Genomic DNA, 23,626 nt, shown 5'->3' with positions numbered 1-23,626 from the left:
CCATCAGGATTAGTAGTGGCTGGATAGCCTTAACCTACATGAATTTCTCCAATCTCTTTTTAAAGTCATCACCACATCTTGTGGAAGTGAATTCCATTGTTTAACTATGCACTGAATGAAGAAGCACTTCCTTTTATTTGTCCTGAATCTCCCACCAATCAGCTTCATGGGATGACCCCGGGTTCTAGTATTTTGAGAGAGGGAGAAAAATGTCTCTCTATCCATATTCTCTACACCTTGCATAATTTTGTACACTTCTGTCATGTCTTAGCCTCCTTTTTCCAAGCTAAACAATCCCAGCTGATGTAACATTCTCTCATAGAGGAGGTGCTCCAGCCCCTTAATCATTTTAGTTGCTCTATTCTGCACTTTTTCCAGCTCCATAGTATCTTTTTTTAGGTATGTTGACCAGAACTGTACACAGTATTCTAAGTGTGGTTGCACCATAGATTTGTATAAAAGCAGTAAGATACTGGCAGTTTTATGAACCAATAGACATAGTTTACTTGGACTTCCAAAATTTTTTGACAAAGTCGCTCACCAAAAACTCCTAAGTGCACTTAGAATATTCTAGAGTTGGTAAAAATGCAGAAAAGGGCAACTGAAAAGATCAAGGGGATAAAGGAACTCCACATCACTTCTCACTCCTAATACCAGATCATTTATGAACAAGTTGAAAAGAATTGGTCCCAATACAAATCCCTGTGGAACCCCACTATTTACTTCCCTCCATTGGGAGAATTGACCAATTATTCCTACTCTCTGCTTTCTACTCTTTAACCAGTTACTGATATATAAGAGGACCTCTCCTCTTATTCCATGACTGCTAATTTGTTTGGGAGTCTTTGGTGAGGGACTTTCAAAAGCCTTTTTGAAGTCCAAGTAAGCAATGTCCACCGGATGACCCTTGTCTACACATTTGTTGACACTCTCAAAGAATTCTAGAAGGTTAGTCAGGCAGGACTTGCGCCTTTGCAGAAGCTGTGTTGATTATTTTTCAGTAGGACCTGTCCTTCTGTATGCTTACTAGTGTTGTCTTTAATAATGCGCTCAACCAATTTACCAGGAACAGATGTCAAGCTAACTGGCCTGTAATTTCCTGGATCCCCCAACAAATCTGTTTTCACAGAATCATTTCATGCAGCGAAAGCTCAGCTTCTATGAAACCTGTGCTTATTCTCTTAAACATGCCATGACTGTAGAAATGACTATGGTCTAATGCGGAGCCTGAAGTTCCCCTCTAACACTCCTTCTGTTTCCTCATACCTTCACTAATTCCATTAACCTATATATCTTAGTGTTGTCTTCACAGCAATTCGCCAGTGACGGTGTTCCCTCAGTGTAAAAGCCTAGCACTGGAGCGCTCACCTTAGCACTTTTCTGGGTGGTTGTGTGCACTGACATTCCTGTACTAGATTGCAGATCCAGCCAGCCCATTTTTAAGGTCATGCATTGTTGCTGTGTTTTGTGCTACTCCAGATGCTCAATGGAATTTTAAAAATTCAGGTGCACACAAGATGTTACTGCAAATGAAGCTACAACGTAAGGGAGCTATAATTCATCATAACACAAGTTTCCAAAGCCAATACAATCTCTTCTCCAGCGTCAATGAAATCACAGAGGGATCTCAGCTAACACGTTCTACTGAACAACCTGTTTTAATTGCTGTTAGAAGCACGGGGAGGACATGTTACATATTGTGTAATACTGTTTCCACCTAAAGGCTTCTGCTTTTTAGCGAACAGGTAACAGTAGGCAAATCCTAAAGTATTCCCACCGTAACCACTGAATCCTGTAAGTCACAAACATCAAATGAGAAGTGAACATTTTCCAAGTGTTGCTACATTCGGGAACACGAGGTTTGTGACATCGACTGACTAAGAAAAATATATTTCTAGCCTCAAAGCCCTTTGCCCATTTGGATTTCCGTTTCCAAGGTCACTCACTCCTTACTCTCACTTTGTGTTGAATTTCTGTTAGCAAGGTAGGTTTTTGGAACAACTGACTGCCCTGGTTTCCTGCTTATCACAAACAGCAGGTCTTTAGGAAATCAAATGAGCATAACTTGTGACTATAATTAATATCAACTGAACGCCACTCTCCTAACGCCTACATTGCTGACGTTTATTATAAAACAGAACATCGAGGAAGCACCGAAGGATGCATGGAAGCAACCAGTTTCCACTGCACTGACATCTGATCCAAGCGTGGAATCCTCCAGGGGCTGAACTAGACTCTGCTTCACATCGGGAGATTTTATAACCATCCTCTCGCTGGATCAGAGCAAACGTAAGAAGCCATGCCAGCTTCCGCAATCCACTCTGAAGTTCAGGCAGAGCAGAACAAAAGCTTTCCACTCTCTGCCAAAATGCAGCAGAGTATAACACAGCACTACTCCGGGCTTGCTAGAACTCTCCCTGCCGCCCCATTCAAAGGTCCTGATCACGCAAGGGAGTACTTTTATTTCCCCCCTGCAGGATGAGGACATCCAACTCTGTGATACAGGAGTCTAGAACAGCCTTCAAATTGCCTCAAAGGGGCTGTGATGTCCAGGTAACATCTGTTTTATATACACACTAGCAAAAAAGCCCGTCACATGACAGGTGTAGAGGAGCAGTCTGGTGAGGAGGTTCGTGGGTTTTGGCCCCTCTGCTAGGCCGGAAGCTCCTGGCAGTGATCTTTCTCGGAACGTGGAACTTCCCTAGAAGGCCGCAGTTCCGAGAAACGTCGCTAGATGGCGCCAGAGGGCAAAACCTAGAAGTGGCTTGGAGGCGCCCTCTGGCCGTCTATCTTGGAACTTCCCTAGATGGCAGTTATTTTTCTTGGTAGATGGCAGTTATTTTTCTTGGAACTTCCATAGAAGGCCCTGTGAGCTCAGAATTTTTAAACATGCAAATAGGAGAGAATGCAGAGGCAGTGGATTGGCCTACTGGTTAGCGATGTCATTGTGACATCACCAACCAGTAGGCCAATCCACTGCCTCTGCCTTCTCTCCTATTTGCATAAGTGGCTTGGAGGAGACCTCTGGGCTTTTATATAGACACATTCTGCCCACCAGAACCCCATGTGGTCGCTTACCTTTTGAATTTGTAGAGGATGATCGCTCCTACAACCACCAAAGAGATGACAAAAAGGACCATTATCAGCCAATAGCCTCCACCTCCTCCAATGCTCTGAGAATCTGAAATCAAAGGCACATGCTGATGAATTTAGTCCAGAACATAAACACCTTATTTGTTTAACATTATAGCATAAATAGTTAAACTGTGGCCCAAAACCTTCTCTGCTCAACGTTTTCAGTTCTGGAGTTTAGTGAAAAGGTAGATGCCACAACACAGGCTCTTTACCACAGGCCTGTCCACAGACACTCCCTGCTCAAGCTAAGCGCCACCACTTTATGAGCCTGAGGTGAGGGACAAACACCACCTTTCTACAAACTATGTGGAGAAAGGGGTTAAACAGGAATAATTTCAGGAATAAAAAAATGCGTTGTGAATTATATGTGTTGATGGTGAACTAACGTCAGAACGGGTGTTATATATATATATATCAGTGCAGATGGTAAATGCCAAGGAGACACGTGGGATTTTTGTGGTAGTAAAACAAACTGAATAAAAATTTATTTCAATGTTCACAAACTTTGTTTCATAATAAAACTTTTCAGACCCTTGTTAAAACCTCTCATCCAATCCTTTCTCTCTTCTCATACACGCTTTCCTTTCTCTCAAACCTTCACTCTTGAACTTTCTTTATTATCAGGATTGTTTAATATACACCGACTGACTATCTGCACACTACACTCAAAAGACAACCCTCTTTACCCTGATCCTCTAATTCTCTCTCCTACCAAAGTACTTCAAAAACACACCCACCCCCTTATCACCTCAGTCATTCCCTTATCTATCCTCCTCCCCCCTCCTAAGATATTCAATCTCCCCCCACTCAGGTCAACATTTTAAACACAATAGTCTTACAAATTCTAGACATACATTAGGGAACTGACTTGTGGGGTGTAATGCCACAGTAGATTCACATGACCCATACAAATGCAATTCTTGTCACCGAAGAATTCTAAACTGATATCCAACTTCAATGTTATCTTATCATAAACATTAGGACAATAGTTTTCTCCTAGAGAGCACTCTACTAACTGTAAAAAAGAAAAAGAAAAAGGCAATTATATTTTACTGTACTCTACTAACTATGAAAAAGGCAGGTATTTTACCTGAATCAGAGCTGTCTAAGGTCACAAAGACCCATTCTCCTCCTCTCATGAAGAAACTGATATTATGGGCACTCAAAGAATGCTTAATAGCAGATATTCTCTGGAAACATAAGAAAACTAATGTCAGATATATTCTAGTTCAGGAACTACCAGAGTACTGAATCACAAAGCTGTCACGTCCATTACATTTCAAGAAATCCAGGAGGAAATTGGGGGGGGGGGACACATGGGTGTGGGCAGGCTGAGAGACAGAGGAATGAACAAGGAAAGTGCTGCTTGTAGGGTTGAAGAAACTGAAGTTGTTCACTGTTAAGCTGCTACCAAAATGCTGCTAAAAGTAAACCAAAGTGGAATTTTCTCATATTCTCATCTAGTGTGCCCATGAGTTTTGCCTAAAGCAAAATTTGAAGAAAAGGTAGCAGTTCCTCCTCAGGCAAAACTCTCATTTGTGAGAAAGTAGTAAATCCTGATATGGCAGGATCAGAAATAATTGCTTTGGTAAGAGTTTTAACAAGTTGCAAAAGGTGCACATTTTAATATTATAGGGATTCTGCTAATTCTGGAATATGGATTTTGTTCAAAGGCAGTCACAAGGACTTCCCACGGAGCAGAGTATGATTGCATTAGTCAAAGGCAGAGGAGCAGGCCTGCCGTATACACCTCCATCCACTGCTGCTAACTAATGCCTGACCTGTCTACATAGAAGACAAAACAAACCACGAGGTGCTGCTTGTACCAACACAGCATGTATAAAAGCACAAGGTTTTTTTTCACATCACATCATACCTGAACAGAGACCAGTTTCTTGCACTGCTTCCAAGAAGGAGGAAGAGTATTCAGAAAATAGGCCTGTGGGGATGTGTATCTAGGGCCAATTCATAACTTACCATTGCAACTTAGCTGGGTGCCATGCCACACCATACTACAGTCATCACTAGTGCTGCAGGTCCCCAGGGTTAAGGAGCATGCAGCCATTACTTATATACTGTCACACAAAAAGAGCTCTCAACCTATAATGGCAGCTATGAATCGGCTGTTACAGGGACAATGCAATGGCACAGTCCCCTTCCAAAGTACCTTTAGGATCAACTAGACTAGAGAGAAGTTCTACATTTTGTAAGGCATAATACAAAGTAAGGCATTGCCCTATATTTGATTTAGAGTGAGATGTGGACTGTACTCTACATTAATATTTATTAGCCTATTTACCTTATCAGTAGACACAGTTCTCTTCCTTTTGGGGTGGTCCATGGGTACAAGCACAAGTAAGTCTGCAGTTGTGGGCAGTCCAGGTTTCACCACCGTCACAAGATTTTCTTCAGGTATGCCCGTTTCCTGAAGAGAGAAAGCCCATTCAGAAATGCATTCGGTTTGCATAACTATCTTTGAACTGCTCTACTGTAGCTCCCTTAGCATGTTTTGAATTTGATTCCTTTGGCTTAGGAAAAGATTTTATTCAGATCTAAGCACAAAAATTGCAGATAGCCTCAAAATGCAGTGATTAATCAAGATCTGAAAAATTCTTTGGGGAAAAAAAGGAACATAAATCATCATTATTAGAAATATTAGAAAACTTTAGCTGATTTGTAACTAATAAATAAAAAATAATTATTACACACTAAGTCCAAGCATCTTGCAATGTCTCCACAGCACTGATTACTAGTGACAGAGTCAGATTTTGTGTTCTGTGCTATATAACAAAGCCTCCCCACCCCACTTTTAACTGACCCCATTTTAACTGACCATTATACAGCCTATTACGCATATTAACCCAGAAGTAAACCTAAGTGTACATAGGGTTGCAATACGTGTGCTTGTGTGAAACAAATAGCTATTCAAAGGGAAGGGGCACACAAAATTTACATATATTTGTATATTTTCTTAAAAGAAATTAACACCCCTCTCCACAGTTTTATTGAATATGATAAAGATGTAGCTGAGGTGTCTGAAATGTAGGGAAACAATTTAGTGAAGCAAAGTTGTAAGGTGATGCCAATAGTCAAAATCATTACTGTATCATCAGAGACATATTCCACTATTTTTTATAATAGGCATTTATGTTGCTCTGATGAAAAATACTGTAGGAATATTACCTTTATGATCATTAGTTAATGATATCAAGAGAAGTCAATTTGTGCTTATTACATGTCTTCATTTATGTACTACATCTAAGCATTTTTGGTGCTTTCTGCATTTGTTGATCAAGACCTAATTTACATCACAATTTCAGATCTATTAAACGTGATAGCTCAAATTATGCAGCATCACTGAAACCAGATCTGGCAGACAATTTTTTGTTTATATTAGAAATAAGTTGATGTTGTCAGGAAATCACTGACACTTCTAACTGTCAGAAATTTATGGGGAGTTTATGCACAATTAAAATCTAACCACAATTCAAATCACAAATGATGCTTGCATAGAAGCCAGCTGAATCCTCTCAAAATAGTGCTTATTTGGAAATATTTACAAATATTTTTTATCAAAGTTGTATGATCAGATAGCAACATAGTTTTAGATTATGGTCAGAATTGGCAGCTGTTTTACACATACAATACTGATCTCGGATAACTCAACTCCACAGCCTTGTGGTGGAGGAAAGAACTGTGAACCACTCAAGTTTCATATTTATTTTGCTGTGGGTCAAAGATCACAGTGAAAACAAAAATTGGTTAATTTCAAAAGTGCACTAACAAAACATTAATTTACAGACATCGTTAAAATACAAATATGGTAAAAAAATACATTCCCAGTTCTCAAAGGTGACAAGAGAGAAAATCTGTATCTTTTTCAAACACATAAAGAGAGAGGGAGAAAAAACTCAAGTAACAACAAAACCCAGATATAAAATAATCTCAATTCACTATGCCTTGAGGAATGTTAGCACCAAAACTCTTGCCTTCCTAAAGATGACAGCAAAAGTAATTACTTTTTTTTTTATAATTTTTTTTATTTTCTACAATACTTAAACATACACATTTACATTCACATAAAAACAACAACAACAACAACATACTACATAATGTTCAATTTGAATACAAAATCTTATCTTAATAACATAATCAAAATAACCTACAAGTGCACCCCCCACCTCGGGATCTCATTCCTGATTCCAGAATCTCATACTTTCTTCTGCTGGTGGTTTCCCACTTCCTTTTGAAAACACAAATATTAGGAACTGTTTCCAAATTCCTTCAAAATCATTTGATTTAGCTATACCTCTTCTCCATTTAATATTACTTGTTAATTTATCATTAATAGCTATATCCCATACTTCTTTATACCATTCTTCAATAGAATATTCCCCTTGAATCTTCCAGTTCCTAGCTACAATCAATCTTGCTGCAATCAACAAATTCGTTATCAGTTCCTTAGTTTCCTTTTACATTTAAAATCTTCTTCAAATAGTGACAGCAATGCAACTTTTGGTGTTCGTTCTATCTTCATTTCCACAATTTCTTCAATCTCCAAAAACACCATCTTCCACAATTTCTGAACATAGTTACATTCCCACCACATATGCAAATACATTCCTCTCCAACAATTTTCTGATTGCTGATTGTTTATCTTATTCAATCTAACCGGAGTTAGGTACCACCTCCATACAATTTTATAATAATTCTCTTTTATTCTTACTGACATATTTCTCAACGCTCTTTGTTTCCATAATCCCTCCCAACCCTGTTGTCCTATTTGTACCTTCAAATCTGTCTCCCAAACCATTTTACCCGAATTATCCACTGTCCCTTTCTCTACCAATATTCTATATAATTCACTCATCAACCCTTTTAACACTGTTCTTTTCTCCCTTTCATTATCTTTCTTAACTATTAGTTCCTCGAACTTTGTTAATTCTCTACACTCTCCATTATCTCTTACCCACTTTTTAGTCCACTGTTCTAATTGCCTATAATTTAACCAAGTTAATTTTTTATCCTTCAAAACCTCTTCCATATCCTCTCTTGTACTCATTCCTCTTAACCAATCCTTTAATTTCATTTTATTTTTTTCTATTAAAACTTTACTTAATCTACTCTTTAATTCCTCCGGGAAATTCTTCAACATTATTACCGGTGACAAAGGAGAGCCGCTTGGAAGCAGCTCCCCTTTATATTTACTCCAAATTTCCCAGTGAAACCTCAACAGCGGGTTATTTATACTTTCCACCCATTTTTTTTTCCCTTCCATAAAAAATACATTTTCCAATTTAGTCTCTATATTACTCGTAATTTTTTCTTCCATCCAATCTAATTCCCCTAATCCTGTAATTGCCTCCACTATATATCTTAATCTATTAGCTACATAATATAATTTAATATTCGGGAGACCCAATCCTCCCTTTTTTTGGCTCAAATACCATTTACTTTTATTTACCCTCGCTTTCTTATCACCATTACAATAATTATTTATAATCCTTTGCCAACTTTTTAGCTCTAATTCTGAAATTTTTATTGGTAGCATCCTGAACACAAAATTAATCTTTGCTAAAATCTTCATTTTTATTAATGCTATTCTTCCAAACCAAGATAAATTTAACCTTTTATATTTTTCCAATTTTGCTAAAATCTCTTTTTTTAACACATTTAAATTCTCTTTCTCTAAACTCTCTAATTTCTGCGTAATTTTTATTCCCAAATATCTAATCTGATTCTTAACTCTAATTTCTCTTCCCTTTTCTTCCCAATCCTTCTCTTCCTTTTTAGTATAATTAAACAACATCAATTCTGATTTAGACCAATTTATTTTTAACCCCGTAATATCCTCAAATTCTCGCAATTGTTGTTTAATTCTCCCCATCTTCTCTATTGGATTCTTTATCGTCAACAACGTGTCGTCTGCAAACATATTCAATTTAATTTCCTTCATACTACCTATTCCTTCAATCTCCTCATCTTCTCGTATTGCATTCGCCAATAATTCCATTACCATTACAAATAGGACTGGTGAGAGCGGACAACCTTGCCTTGTCCCTCTGGCTAGTCGTATCTTATCTGTCACACCATCATTCACTACCACTACGGCTGTATTTTGAGAGTATAACTGTTCTATTATCGCTTTAAATTTATTTCCAAACCCCATTTTATTTATAACCATCTTTAAAGCTTGCCAGCTCACACAATCAAAAGCCTTAAAAATATCCAATGCCAGAATTCCCGCTTTAACCCTAGACTTATTTATCACCTGTATTGCATTTAATACTCTTCCCACTAAATTAGGCATCTGTCTACCTGCCACAAATCCGCATTGATCCTCCCCTATATATTCCTCTATAAATTTATTCAACCGCCTTGCAAAGATAGTTGAAAAAAGCTTAGCATCTTGGTTTATTAATGAAATAGGTCTATATGAATCAGGGACAGTCAAATCTTTATCTGGTTTTGGTATTAAAATTATTAATGAGTGTTCCCATGATTCTGGCGTTCTATCCCCTTCCAATATGGAATTAAACAAATTTATTAATTTTGGTATTAAAATTCCTTTAAAAACCTTATAATATTCTGGTCCTAAACCGTCTCCCCCGGTGATTTACCCGGCTTCAGGTTCTCAATTACTTCTTCTACTTCTCCTTGCGTTATTACCTTTTCCATTAACTCTTTATGCTCTATTTTTATTCTCTTCTTTATAAATTTTTCTATATAAGCTTCCAACTTTTGTTTTTGAGTATCCTTTCCCTTATACAATTCCTGATAAAACTCCTGAAAAATCTTTACTTTATCCTTCATTGTATGACAATACTTCCCTTGTTTATCCTTCAAAATCCCTATCCCGTTCCTGGCTTTTTCTTTTTGTGTGAGCCTGGCAAGCACTTTAGAATTCCTGTTACTGTTTTCAAGATACTCCCTTTTCATATATATTAAATTCTTTTGAACCTCCTCTAAATTTAAATTTTCTAATTGTTTTTTCTTTGCCTGTATTTCTATTAATTTATATTTATTTTTATGTTGCCAATAATCTTTCTCCATTTTCTTAATCTCTTCCTCCAATTGTTCCTGCTCTGCTACTTGTTGCCTTCTTAAATTACACATTTCTCTAATACATATCCCTCTCGATACTGCCTTCATGGTATCCCAAACTACTGCCCTTGATGTTCCTCCCTTCTCATTAATTTCCCAAGCCTCTATCATTTCTCTTTGCATTTTTTCTACCACCTTATTATACTTCAAAAGTTTTGTGTTTAGTTTCCACCTAAACGCTTCCTTATAATTCTTTTTAACTGTAAATTCTAAACTTAACAATGCATGGTCCGTTACCTTTATTACCCCCATTTCCATTTTACATACCTTACTTGCAAACTCTTTTGAAACCATTATATAATCTATTCTAGAGTATGTCTGATGAACTGAGGAGTAATAAGAAAATCCCGGATTCAAGCCATTCAGTAAACGCCAACAATCTACATAATCTTTTTCTTTTACTAGTTTATTCAATATAGTAATATTATTTCTTTTTTCCACATTTGTGGGGTTTGATCTATCCACTCTATTATTCATTACCATATTGAAATCCCCAGCTAAAATTAGATATCCTTCCCTAAACTCCTCTATTTCATTAAATAAATTCATAAAAAACTCTCTATGTCGCTCATTAGGGGCATAAACATTTACTAATAGCAAAAGTAATTACTGTGTGGGTTCCATTCCTGTCTCTATTAAAATATCTATATAACTCTGAGAATTCAACAGCGGTCCAAACAATTATTTGATTTCCCTCAAAAGGGAAAGTGAGGAAAATCTTTCTCTATACCCTCTACAAACAATGTGGCGTTACAGGGTGCTTCCAGATACAGAGCTCCTGGTGCTACCAGATCAGAAGACACTGTGTAGCTATTCCATCTTTTCTTTCTTAATGGATTTTCTCTTGTAAGGAGGGAAAGCTTATGAGTTGAAGATGACATCATCTGGACCTCCTGTAAAATTCAGTGAATAAGGTGCAATAAAACCCTCATCTGGAAGCACTCACAGTCAGTTTTATTTAAATGGTCCCATGACTTAAGCATGGTCTAAAATAATGCAACTGGAATGAGAGTTATGATACACTAGCTTAACCATCACATTTTACAACTTGAGAGGGAAATATTCATAACTAAGAGAGCACCTTTGCAATTCGTTGTGTTACCACATGGCCAATGTCTTCCCGCCAGGCAGGTACGTTTGGGTTGTATAAGTCCAGATGTTCAGAAAACCTTAGAGGAAGCATTTGAAAATGATCTGGAAACAGGAAGAGGAAATAAAACTAAATCAAACTCTAAAACACAAATTTCAGTGTATGCAATTATATTACATTATCATTTCTATACACAATGCTTCTATGCAAAAGAAGTACTTTGAAATTACCATCTACATTGCTTCCCACCTGAAATTCTTGATATAAAATGGGGGGGAGAATATTTATTTATTTATTTATTTATTTATTTATTTATTACATTTCTATGCTACCCCATAGCCAAAGCTTTCTGGGCAGTTCACAAAAAATTATACATACAAATAAAATTATACATACAAATTATATGTATGTATAAAAATTATACATACAAATAAAACCCTGACAGTTACTGGAGGTGTGGAATTAATCCCCCAGTGGTTAGCGTGTGCGTGGACTTGCCACTTTCACAATTTAGGCATCCACAGAACTGCAGAAATTCAGACCACAAGCTTCAACCAGAACTCACTCCATCTGTAATAGGCTGAAGGTGGTAGAATCTGCATAGTAAAAAACTGATCATTAAAAGAAAAGTGCCTCACCCAAAACCTGGACAATCTTGGAATCCTGGAGCATGGAGTTCCCACAAGAAGCCTGGACTGTAACTCTGACTTTCCCCATCTCTGCAAAACGGGTTACCAAAATATTATCCAGTGAAAGAAGTGGCTAAAAGAAAAAGAGGAGGAAAAATTGAAACAAAAATTCTCAACTGAGAACCTTCATCTTGAAATTTGGGGTGGGGAAATTCAGGGGATCCAAACTGTGGGGTGATTTCATGGGAGAGCAAAACTGAAAGATTTGTGGGGTTTTATGATTAGAGGCAGTGGCAGCAGTGGTAATCTTTTTTTTCTTTTAAACATTTTTTTAAGTGCCAATGCCAGAGCCGTTGGCGGAATATTTCTTCCTGGAGGCCAGTGGGAGGCATTTCTGTTCCCCAGAACATCCTGGACAGCTGTTATTCCAGGGTATTCTGGGAAACAACAATGATTGTCACCAGCTAGCCACCACCAAAAGGAGCTCCATCGCCTGTGACAACAGCACTATATAAAAAAGAAATGTCTGACATTGCCAGCTCCACCGAAGATAACTCTTCCATGAATCTTTTGAACAATTTCAACCCTGGAAAATCCCCCCCCCCTCAGATGCCTGCAAATGGGGTGGTCAACAGAATGGCAATTGATGAAGGATGGAGGAAAATACTGATGAATGCTGACAAGGTTGAAGTGGCGCAGAGGTTGAAATACTTCAATTTGGATATAAGCTGGGCTTCATTTCTGTGAAGGCTCACTAGGGCCGAGGCTTAGAAAGTGGTCTGAGGTGGGTACAGACGGAATTTCTCTCAGCACTGAGCAACAACAGACTGCTCTAAGAAATGAGGGATTAGGAGCAAGGGGTTCAAGGTCAGGGAGCATCATTTCCAGATATGTTTGAGCTCCATAACCTCTCCCCACCCCTTTTCCCCTTATTTAGAAATTAAGCACAGGGCTTAATGAGCCAGTGCGGTATAATGGGACTGGGGAGACCCAGGTTCTAATACTCACTTAGCTATGAAGTTCACTGCATGACTTTGGGCCAGTCACTGACTCTCAGCCTAACCTACCTCACAGGGTTGTTGTGAAGATAAAATGGAGAAGACTATGTAAGCCACCTTGAGTTCCTTGCAAAAGTGGGACCTCCCATCATACTCCATAGTTAGTAGCAAAACTCTGTAAGCTTTTAAAAATTAAGCCTCAGGAAGGTATAATTTTGAGTGGAGCAGCAGCAGGAGAACAAGGTTACTTAACCCTTTCCCCACTGGCTATGTTCCTCCTCCAAATCACCCCGTAGCCTTTTTCTGATTCTAGATGCTTGTTTACCCTTGCAAATATGCATCAGTGACCCTGTAGGATGAAGACAGGCTTGGGAGGGGGGATTTTGAAGTGGAAAGTGCCATCTGAGATAGGGTTAAGTAGCTCACCCCCAGCACCCGCTTCTATTCTACTGAAAACTGCAGCTTCCTGAGACTGCCGTTCATTTTAAAACGTTGAAACCTTTCTTATACATTTGCATGTAACATCTAGTTTGCCTCTGTGATGTCACGTCACAGGTAATTGCTGTTCAATACCTGAAGATTGTTTCCAATCCACCAGTAAAAGAGTGTAAAGTTAGGGTTCCTTGGCAGGATGATGGCTGTTAGGTTCACCTCCTGGTTTCTGCCAACAACAGGAACTACTTCTAGATGTAAAGCCTGCAGAGGAGCTGGAAAAAAGAGTCCCGACCGTTAATTAAGAAGCCATTAATTTATTGAGCACTTTGGGTTCTCAAGTTCTTCAGCAACGCATCAGCCATTTCATCTAAACAGGCACTGGAATGCTCCGAGACATTAGTAATGCATTTCGAGCAATTCTAACAGACCACAACGTCGAGAGGCTGAGGTAAGTGACCAAAGCCATGTGGTTAATTACTTTCCTGCAGCATCTGGTAGAACATACAAGAAAAGAGTTAAGGAAAGAACTCTCATTCAAAAATAAATTGCCTTGAATATTTGATAGCTATTCCCATTTCAATCAGAAACCTGAAAGGGTGGCTTAATTCTCTTTAGAAGAAGTAAGTGGATTTCCCAACCTTATTCAGAAAGCACTGAACATACCTACCTTGGGAGTTTAGTAAGGTCTGAACAAACAGTATTTGCACAATGAAGCAGGTTGGTGAATGCAGCAGAAGAGAACATTAATATGTGCACACATTTGTATAGCAATCCCTTGAAAGCAGGCGCTTAAAAGATTCGAGGTCCAGGCTCATATGACACCAATATGGATAACATTTACATTTGTTGATTTAAATCTATATATGCAAATATAGAAATAAATCACTATGATTTATTTAAATCTCACAGTAGGCAAAGCCAGCCAATTAATTTCTCATCCAAATAATCACAAATAATATAAATTATTCAAGTAATTTATACCCTGCCCCAGATCATCCTAAACCAATGGAAGAAATTCTTTTTTCCTAAGCTTAATTGCTGTACAGGAAAATATTTGGGGGTGGGGGGCAGGGGCAGGACGCTGCAGCATACGGGGAGGGGAGAGTTAACCCTTCCCTCCCCAGCTACAATTCTCCTTGTAAATTGCCCCCTGCATGGCCAATAAGCTACAAAAAAAGAATGTTCCACTGGCAACAATGGATGCCTGAGGGCTGTGGGAGAAAGACCCAGGGCCCTTGGGAACAGATTTGGGTCTTGGGCCCCATGAGCTCAGGCCTAGCAATGGCCCTGCGTGAAATCCAGCCCTGTGGGCACCTCCATGAGAAAACCTCCCCAAGCGCTTCCAGTGTTTCTCATACCAATGAAAGCTGCCTCCCTCTCTTTTTATTTATGTATTTTTGTAGTTCACAATGGTGTAGTCAGAACCACTGGACATGCCTGCTGGATTTCAGAGCCAGTAATAACATCCAGTCTTCCAAGTATATCTGTCTCTACATCCCAGAATTAGTTTGATAGCAGCAGAGCAAAACAATAACAAAAAGAGGGGGGGGTGACCCCCCAATATATTTTGATGCTTCCTTTATATTTCAGGTGTGGTTATCACAAATATGTATGATACTAACTTGGCATTGGGGAACATTTTTTTAATGGCCACTGAAATTTCTGCCCTTTCTCCCTTCTTCTGGCCCTTCCAGGTGTACTGCCAGGTAGTAAAAAGATGCAGCGCCCAGGCCCACAATTTATATTGTGGCACCTACTAATCTATATGCATATATGCAAATTAAAACACACACACATTTATTTAAACCTGCATACACACATATAAACACACACATATATGCAAGGGTAAAACTAAGCAACTGTCAGGAATCTTATGTACCGAGTGAATGTTCCAGGGATCAGCAGAAATCACTCCATGGACATCCCTTCTGTGTATCTTACCACCCAAATCACAACCTTTATTGCCGAGCTGCCCTCTGACTTCATAGCAAAGTGTAATATGCCTCCCTCCCTGCTGACACAGACACACCTTCTGCTCACAAGCAAGAGCAGCAAAGGTGGCCAAATCTAGATCAGTCTCAATCCCTAGCACTCCACTGATTGCTAAGAAACTATAAGACTGAACTACTGTGACCCTAGATCTGCTGCTAGTTCCTCTTAATGACAATGATTATGACAAAAGGGAAAGAAATCATGACTTACAATGAACCTGTACAATCACAACGGCTTCATCGCGGCCAGCAGCATTTTCTGCCACCACTGAGACCCGGTAAACCCCAGGATTCGCATAGCGGTGTTGGATGGGTTCACCTGTCAATGTGAGGTTCACATAGATCGCCTTAACGCCGTCACCGAGGTTCACTTGGTACTTGGTGTTTAAAATGTCTCCCTAAGAAAATAATAACATACTCAGCCCCATCACAAAATCTGACAATGGGAAACAAAGAACATTAGACATCAGGCGTTTGTTACTGGCAATTCTTTTACTGTGCAGAAGTTGACCACTTTTGTCTCTTGTAATACACAGATATTAAATAAATCAGCTCAAATGTGAGAGACAATTTCAATAATAAATAAGATCACACCCAGATCCAATCTCTGCCTTGTTTATTTGTAACTAGGGCCCTCTCAGGAATTTGACCCACCTGGGTTTGCATTGAAACCCTCAGGGTTCAAACACCCTACTCAAAATGGGAGGAAAGCCTTCCAACCCCTGAACCTCTGCTCCCTGCTCATATCAAAATCTGTGCACTCAGAAGAGGAAGTCTTGACTGATTCTGCTAGGTTGGAAATAAAGAGCACACATGTTTGTTAACTTTGTGCTGAAAAACACAGAAAGTTGAATCTTCTGATCAGGCTAGTTTGGGGCTTTCTCCACATATCTGGAAAAATCAGAAAAGTTCCTGAGCCAATCCAAGACCTTAAAAGACTGGATAGTGAAAAGTTTACCTGGATTTACCTGGATTTACCTGGATTTCAGTGTCTTGAATAAATATCTTGCAACAGATCTTATTCTTATTCTCAGTCCTACCAACCGATCTAACAGATTCTGAAATGGCTCAATGGCGACACCTATTGTCAGACTTTACCTGAGCCAATAAACACTCAAGGTAACAAAGAGCCACACTTCAACAACAAAGGGGGAGTGGTGGTTTGACTTCTCTTGATCTGCCAAAATATTATGCTGCAGTCCAGATTAGAAACGTGACAATCTGGTCACCACACAAAACAGAGACTTGTGGAAATCTCTAAAACAGGAAGTTCTCTCTTCCATTCCACTTAAAGTGGCAGTTTGGTTTGAAAATGAAAAAGGCCTTGAATTGTTGTAGAACACCCACTGGTAACTCCTTCCCTCAAGGTTTGGGTTTCTCTAGAAAGAGACTGTTCTATCTCTTCCTCCAAAAATTCACCATCCCCACAGAGTGTTGATTGCACTTAGATTTCCACTTAGATCCTCTGTTTCTTTTCAGAGCGATGGTTCAGTAATTCCCTATATCAACCTTCCCCCGATTTGTGCCCTCCAGATGTTTTGGACTTCAACTCCCATCAGCCCCAGCCAGCATAGCCAAAGGTCAGGAATAATGGGAGTTGTACTCCAAAATATTTGGAGGGCACCATTTTGGGTAAAGTTTCTCTATGTAGATAGGAGTGGCCATTTAGAGGACTGCACCAAAAGTTGGAAACCACATGTCCCAGTTCTGACTGTTTGGGTTGGATGCCCCAGCATGGCCTTCACATTCCTCCAATGCTTGTGACTGGAGTGGCCTTTATGCTTTTAGTGGCTCTTGCAGGGCTTCTGGCATGGGGACCTGGAGCAGGACAGGTGGATGGATGGGTTCCTTTCCCCAAGGTAGATACTTAGTGATTCAGTACTGCTTCCTTCTAAGTATAAATTAGATCATTGCCCTGCTTACTTGTGAACAGACATGATACTCATGCTTACTTCTGAGTAGGCATACAGAGACTTGATATTTGGGATACTATTTGAAAGTGCTACTGAGTGATTCAGTCCTACTTACTTCTGAGAAGACATGCAGAAGCCTATCCTGCTTTTATTTATTTATTTATTTATTTATTTCATTTCTATACCACCCAATAGCCGAAGCTCTCTGGGCGGTTCACAAAAATTAAAACCATGAAGAGCATAATAAAACAACCAACAATTTAAAAACACAAATACAAAAATACAAATACAAATATTTGTGAGTAGATATGCTCCCTACTATAAACAAGTGACAACAGGATTTTGTGGTGTATGTATGTGTGAGTGTGAATTTTTCGGCCAACCCAGTTTTTCCTGTGGCCTCACCCACTGTTGCCTATGGCCTTTCCCACCACTGGAATACAGCCCCTGAGAGCTTCTCCAAAATGGAATTCGGGTCACAGGCTGAAAAAAGTCTGTCATTCCTGACATGCACTTTTCCATCTTCAGATGGGAGACAAAATAACTACATAGATGGAGAATGTTATTTACCTGATCTTGTTTAACAATGAAAGTGACATCTTCTCCAGGCTTAACAGCCAGGGTCTCCCCTTTGATGCTTATCTGCAGTCTTTTGGGTGCGCTCAGTGGGCACAAGCGCTGAGATACATTTTGCTGCAAATCCACACCATCCTCACATATATTAGATATAACTTTGCGATACCTATAGGAAAAAGTAAACAAGAGAGTATATCTGAATGCAGAACAGAAATGAACATCGAAACCCAGAAAGGGTTGGTGTGTTTGGGAGGCTGCATTCACCCCTATGAGCCTGCTTGGGTTTTAGGATCCTTGGGAGAGGCTCTTCTTTCTATCCTGCTACTATCAAAGGCACATCAGGCAGGCACTCGCGTGGTGGTGGCTTTCAGGCCCTTGGTAACCCCTGCCATCTCGCTTCATCTTCCTTATCTTTGTGTAGGCAAGCACATGTGCTTTTTATTCAGAAGGGAATTTGCTTTTAAGCTGGGTGCTAAAGTAGATTTTAACTGATGGGAATTGTTTATTTCTTTTTTACTGTTTTTAATTGACCTGCTTTTATGTTTTAACTATAATTTTATATTTTATCTTATATTTTATTGCCGTTAGCCACCTTGAGCATTCTGTAGTGGAAAGACAGGTTATAAAATGATCAAACCAAGGAAGAAACATTACAAGTGTAATATGCAGGCAATTTTATTGAAATTTGCAGTAAATTGCTTTCAGTTAAGACTTTTTTCTCATCTCAAAATATACGTTTTCTTCCTTGGTTTTGCAAGAGTGTATGAAGTGAATGATGATGCACTCTAATCCTGGATAATTTCCATAATTCTTATAAGGATGGCAGAGAGGAGATAAAACATATACTCTGCATGCCAACATGGCCCAGCAACTAGAGCACCAATTTGTCCAGTGGATATAAGGGATGGGCTTTGGTCTAAATGTGTCACACTCTTCCTGAGTCATGAACAATCTGGGTAGTGTAGGACAAAATAATTCTTCCATACCTTAAGATGCTCATCTGTAGAAGAAGAATGTGATAGCACCCCTTCAGGTGATATGAACTGGAAGATACTTTTCACATTAAAAGTGCTCGAAAAAACAAAATACTTTATTTAGTCAGGGATTATCAACCCCTGAATACCTATTTTGAAAGGCAGCAAGGAAAGAAGGCAGGAAGGCAGAGGGCTACTTACCCTGTGCTACTTTGGTAGGCCTGTCCTAAGACGCAGTCTTCAGGAGGAGTTTCAGGGTTAAACCAAAAGTCAGCAAAGCACGTATTAGACTCAGATTTTGGCAGTGCTGAACGCTCAAACCCATAATCACTACAGGACAACAACAAAAATGAATTGTTCAAAGGACATCACTTTGCAAGGAGTTTTTCAGGAGTTGCGAGTATGTAAAAATGACTCCCTGTTAATCTTAGATATGAGCGATTCATACTGTACATGGTCTAGGGAGCACAAATACACAACTGACCTCTGTTGCAACCCATTGGGAGGTCATCCTATGCCAGGTTAGTGTGGGGCCTACAACTCTCCTGTATTTACCATCTAAGGAACTTCCCGGTCCTGTAACCAGAATGCAGCCCAGGACACAGCAGCCCCCAAAGCAGCCGTACTGTCTGTCATCTGCAAGCTCTGCCCAAACGCTAAGGGTGCAGTCTGGAAAGTACAACATCTCTGGGAAGGCCTGCGTCCTACCACCATGGAATGGCCCTTCAGTGCTTCTATGAGGGCTTGGGCAGCAGGACTCCCATCATAAAGGATCGCGGTTACTGCAGTGCCATGGCCTGCTCTAGTAGCGCAGTGCTAGCGTGGCTGTGGCACGGTGGAGTGGGCTCCACAATCTTGCTGCTTCCCATGGAGTAAATGTGGTTGCTGGCAACTGCAAGGATCATTTGTGCCAGTAGTGTCCTCACCATGCAGGGCCCAGGAATTGGTACATATCCACTGCCAGCACATTATAGATGCAATCCATGTCTCATTGGAACCGCCTGCAATGCTCCAATGTATTCTAGCTAACTTGGATTCTATATTGCATGTGATGACTTCAGTACTAAATTGAGGTTTAATTCATTGGAGCTGAAACTGGGTTCAAAAAGTTCTGAAGACCTGTTCCCATAACTGACAGCTGTGCAGAATGACATGTGGCATGCGACCTTTTTTCTCTAGGTCCTTATGAGTACCTTCCATTCTTATTCAGGTTAATTGAGGAGGATTTTAATAAAATAAAATGCTATATGCAGGATGGGGAGGTGCAAGGAATGCTAAATGACTGATTTATTATTAAAGTGGAAGAGAAAAGAAAATGTGTGCCTGAAAACCTGAACTCCATCTAAAATGTGTGATTGCCGCACAGAGCATATAGTTCCAATATGATGATTCCATTTGTGTTGGTTACCAGTTCATTTCTGGGCCCAATTCAATGATCTGGTTTTGACCTTTGAAGCCCTAAAAGATCTGGTACAAGAAGAGCTGAAGGACAGGGCTCATACTACATATGGCAACCTGTGCCCTGAGATCAATAACTCAGGAGTCTGTTCCATGTTCTACCATCCTAAGTAAGTAAGCCAGGTAGGCACACAAACCAGACCCTTTCAGTCATAGCCCCACAATTATGAAACACCCTCCAAAGGGAGGACCCCCTGGTACAATCACTGCTCACCATTTGGTGTGCGGTGAAGCAAATTAATGTTTGCTGCTGGTGAATATGTTTTTTCTTTTTCTTTTTGGTGCTGCACTTTTTTTTAGGCAAACACTTTTTCAAGTGTGGTAGATTTTTTTAAAAAAATATGTTTGCAAGCTTTTAGGACTGAAAGGTGTTCTAAATAAATAATGAAGTGTTGGCTAACTATTCCCCCACCAAAGAAAGTTAAAAAGTAATTTTCTCTTATGAACAAGAGCAAAACTAACTATTTTGTTAAGAAATATAGAGTTTCCAATATATACAAAAGAATATCTAGGTTTAATCCACTACAAAAACGTATAGAAAGTCTCACCATAAGAAATCAGAAGGTCTACACTCACAAACTTTGGAAGTGAGTGCCGACATAAAAGTTCTTCCTTTAATGCACCATGACGAACTCCTCCTCTTCCGAAAACTTCTCTGCTGACCCATGATGCAGCGATCACCCTGAACATTAAAAAGTTAAATCTTGTAATTACCAGACATGTGTGTAACACTGAATTAAACATTTGCAGCAGAATTCAGAAGTAACCTTTCGTTTGGCTTTAGCTATACTATATTTGAAAAGCATTTCACATGCAGCTTGTTAACATGCAGCTTTGTTAACACAGGCCATGGCTAGACCAGGCCTATATCCCAGGATCGTCCCTGTGCATCCAAATGACACACAGGGGATCCCGGGAGCAGGCAGGGACGACCCCTCCATTTGCTTGGGGTAATCCTTAGGTCTAGCTAAGGCCTCCAAATGGCCAGCCATCAGATAAGACTTCTTCCTTCCTATTATCCCTGCTTCTAGTAGGAGTTTGACAAATGGTACAGAACCTTGTGCTTGGTTTTGTCTGTGAGTGAAAAATCTTAATCATTTGGAACCTTATCATTTAGAGCAGAAAATTGTTATGATGGGGATATGATCAACGATGGTGATCGTTATATACACAGATATGCATTGAGATATTTGAGAGAGCACCTTCTCCTTTATATCCGAGGTGGGAGAGGATGTCTAGGTGTGATCATGTCTACTGCCCAAACCATTCCTGATTGGCCAGGGGTTCAGTGGGGTCCAGACAGCCATTCCAAAAGGAAACTTTCCAAGAGCTGCCAGGAAACTATCTGGATCCATCAGTCTTTGGCAGCAGACCAAGTGAACTGTTCCCACACCCTGCAGAAGGGGGCATCTATATGATGACACTTTGCTAGCTGATTCCTTTAAAACCTAGCAGCATTGGTGCTGCGAGGCAGAATCAATGCAGCTACACAGCAGGAGGGAGCATGGGCTATCAGGCCAGAAAAACCTGCAGCGCCATTGTCAGACAGCTGGAATGCGGAGAAAAACGAGGGCCTGGAAAACTGCAAAACCCCTAGCTTTGAAAGCTGTGCTGCTACAGTTCATTTGATGGCACAGGGGCATGATTTAACATGAACTGCCCTTACTTTCCTTCCTTGTTAACATCACCATGGTGGCCATAGTTGACACTTTCTCCACCAATTTTCACGGCTCTCATCTCTGCCACAGTTAGTGCCAATGGGAGCCACAAAGTGTGGGGAGAAAAGATTTCTCTTAGAAGGACTTGCTGGAGACTTGGGGGAGTGTAGAACAAATGCAGGGCACCCACAAATGTCAGTCCAATGCTCCCCGGGGATCACTCTGTTGCTGAACTTGTCCACTTTTCCGGACCTGTCACTGTCAACGGTAATCAAATCAGAAAATATGCAGTCATGTCTTGTCAAGGAAGTACTGCACTTCATTCCCTTTGACAGGTGAAACATACAAGGGCATTGACAAGGAAAGGCTATATCTATCTATCTATCTATCTATCTATCTATCTATCTATCTATCTATCTATATTTGATGGCCCCAAATGCACACGTGTGCAACTGTGAAAGATTGATGCACAACCCACCCCCCAAATTAGGAAAACATAGGCACAAATTCCTGGGACTGAAATATAAACTATCTGCCCTATTTGTGCAAATCTCGGAGGGTGATTTTTTAAAAATAAATAAATAAATAAAAGCTGTGGAACCAAAATGGGGTCGCTATCAGAGCAGGGAGGGGGACAGGGTGAGCAGACAAGACAGGTTCTGCAGCGCAGGACCCTGGGATACTGGGTGGAGGACCAAGGGGGAAAGACAACCCACGGTGAGCCCAATCGTCTGTCAGGCGCACTGTAGCTTGTTTTGAAAATAGCCCGTACTGCGTAGCTTTATTTGCAGGGTGGGTTATCATGTCATGTGAACTCATCCATTGTGAGGTAAAACCTGACTTACGAGCTTTCCACAAATGCACAGTCTGTCTCTGTTAACCTGTCATTCCCACTTCTTGAACACATGGCTTAAAAATGAGGCAAAGTGACACATTAATCATAAATCACTGATATAATTTTCAATACATTTTCAAATACATAAAATATAAGCATCTCAAGAACCGTGTGGAAGTAAGCAATGGCGATTTCAAATAAAATTTTGTACAATTTCCCGACCCTGGTATGGGAAACCCCAGATGTAGTCCCAGTTATGTTGGCATAGGATTGTAGCCTTAGGCCATGGCTAGACGAGGGGGTTGGGGGGGGCAATCTCACAATTTTATGATCGTGAGATCATCGCCCTCATCTACACGTGGCATGCGACACTGTGGCCACCATTTTGGATTTTTTTTAAAGGAAAAGGAGAGCATGACTGCTCAAACAAAAAGTAAGCTGTTTTTTTAAAAAACTTGGAGCTCCGTGCCCAGCTCCTCACGGTTACTCGCGAGGAGTCGGGACAACCTGCGACGCCCAGCCACACGTTCCGTGGTCTCAGGATCATCCCAAGACCACGGAAAAAGCAGGGGGAAAGGGTAGGGCGATATCCTAGGCCAAGGGGTGGGAACATCCCTTTCTGCTCCCGGGATGCCCTGTGTGTCATGTGGACACACAGGGATGATCCCGAGGCGATCACCAGGATATCGCCTGGTCTAGCTGCGGCCTTAGTGTTACATGCATCAGCTGTGGTGATCCTTCTGCTCATGTGACCTCCTCTATCCTCCCCCCTCCTTTGTCCACGATAGGAGGAAATCAAAAGCTTCCAGTTGCCATTGTAACAAATCACA

The 23,626-nt window shown here is 40.2% G+C and overlaps 1 protein-coding gene across 2 annotated transcripts in view; it reads right to left on the bottom strand.

The window, feature by feature from the left end:
- The window catches only part of SORCS2 (sortilin related VPS10 domain containing receptor 2), a 167,734-nt gene that overhangs the window by 7,298 nt on the left and 136,810 nt on the right, over positions 1 to 23,626 (bottom strand). For both annotated transcript variants that reach the window (XM_063130150.1, XM_063130152.1), the window contains exons 16-25: positions 20,852 to 20,985; positions 19,047 to 19,175; positions 17,866 to 18,037; positions 15,594 to 15,780; positions 13,530 to 13,663; positions 11,968 to 12,091; positions 11,321 to 11,433; positions 5,435 to 5,560; positions 4,226 to 4,325; positions 3,079 to 3,181 (exon numbers count right to left, since the gene is read on the bottom strand). In XM_063130150.1, coding sequence (XP_062986220.1) covers positions 3,079 to 3,181; positions 4,226 to 4,325; positions 5,435 to 5,560; positions 11,321 to 11,433; positions 11,968 to 12,091; positions 13,530 to 13,663; positions 15,594 to 15,780; positions 17,866 to 18,037; positions 19,047 to 19,175; positions 20,852 to 20,985 — 1,322 coding nt within the window. The remainder of the gene's footprint in view (positions 1 to 3,078; positions 3,182 to 4,225; positions 4,326 to 5,434; positions 5,561 to 11,320; positions 11,434 to 11,967; positions 12,092 to 13,529; positions 13,664 to 15,593; positions 15,781 to 17,865; positions 18,038 to 19,046; positions 19,176 to 20,851; positions 20,986 to 23,626) is intronic.

Source organism: Elgaria multicarinata, chromosome 7 (assembly GCF_023053635.1).
Source record: "Elgaria multicarinata webbii isolate HBS135686 ecotype San Diego chromosome 7, rElgMul1.1.pri, whole genome shotgun sequence".
NCBI lineage: Eukaryota > Metazoa > Chordata > Lepidosauria > Squamata > Anguidae > Elgaria > Elgaria multicarinata.
The sequence above is the reverse complement of the archived record's forward strand: the minus strand, read 5'-3'. Positions and strand labels throughout refer to the sequence as shown.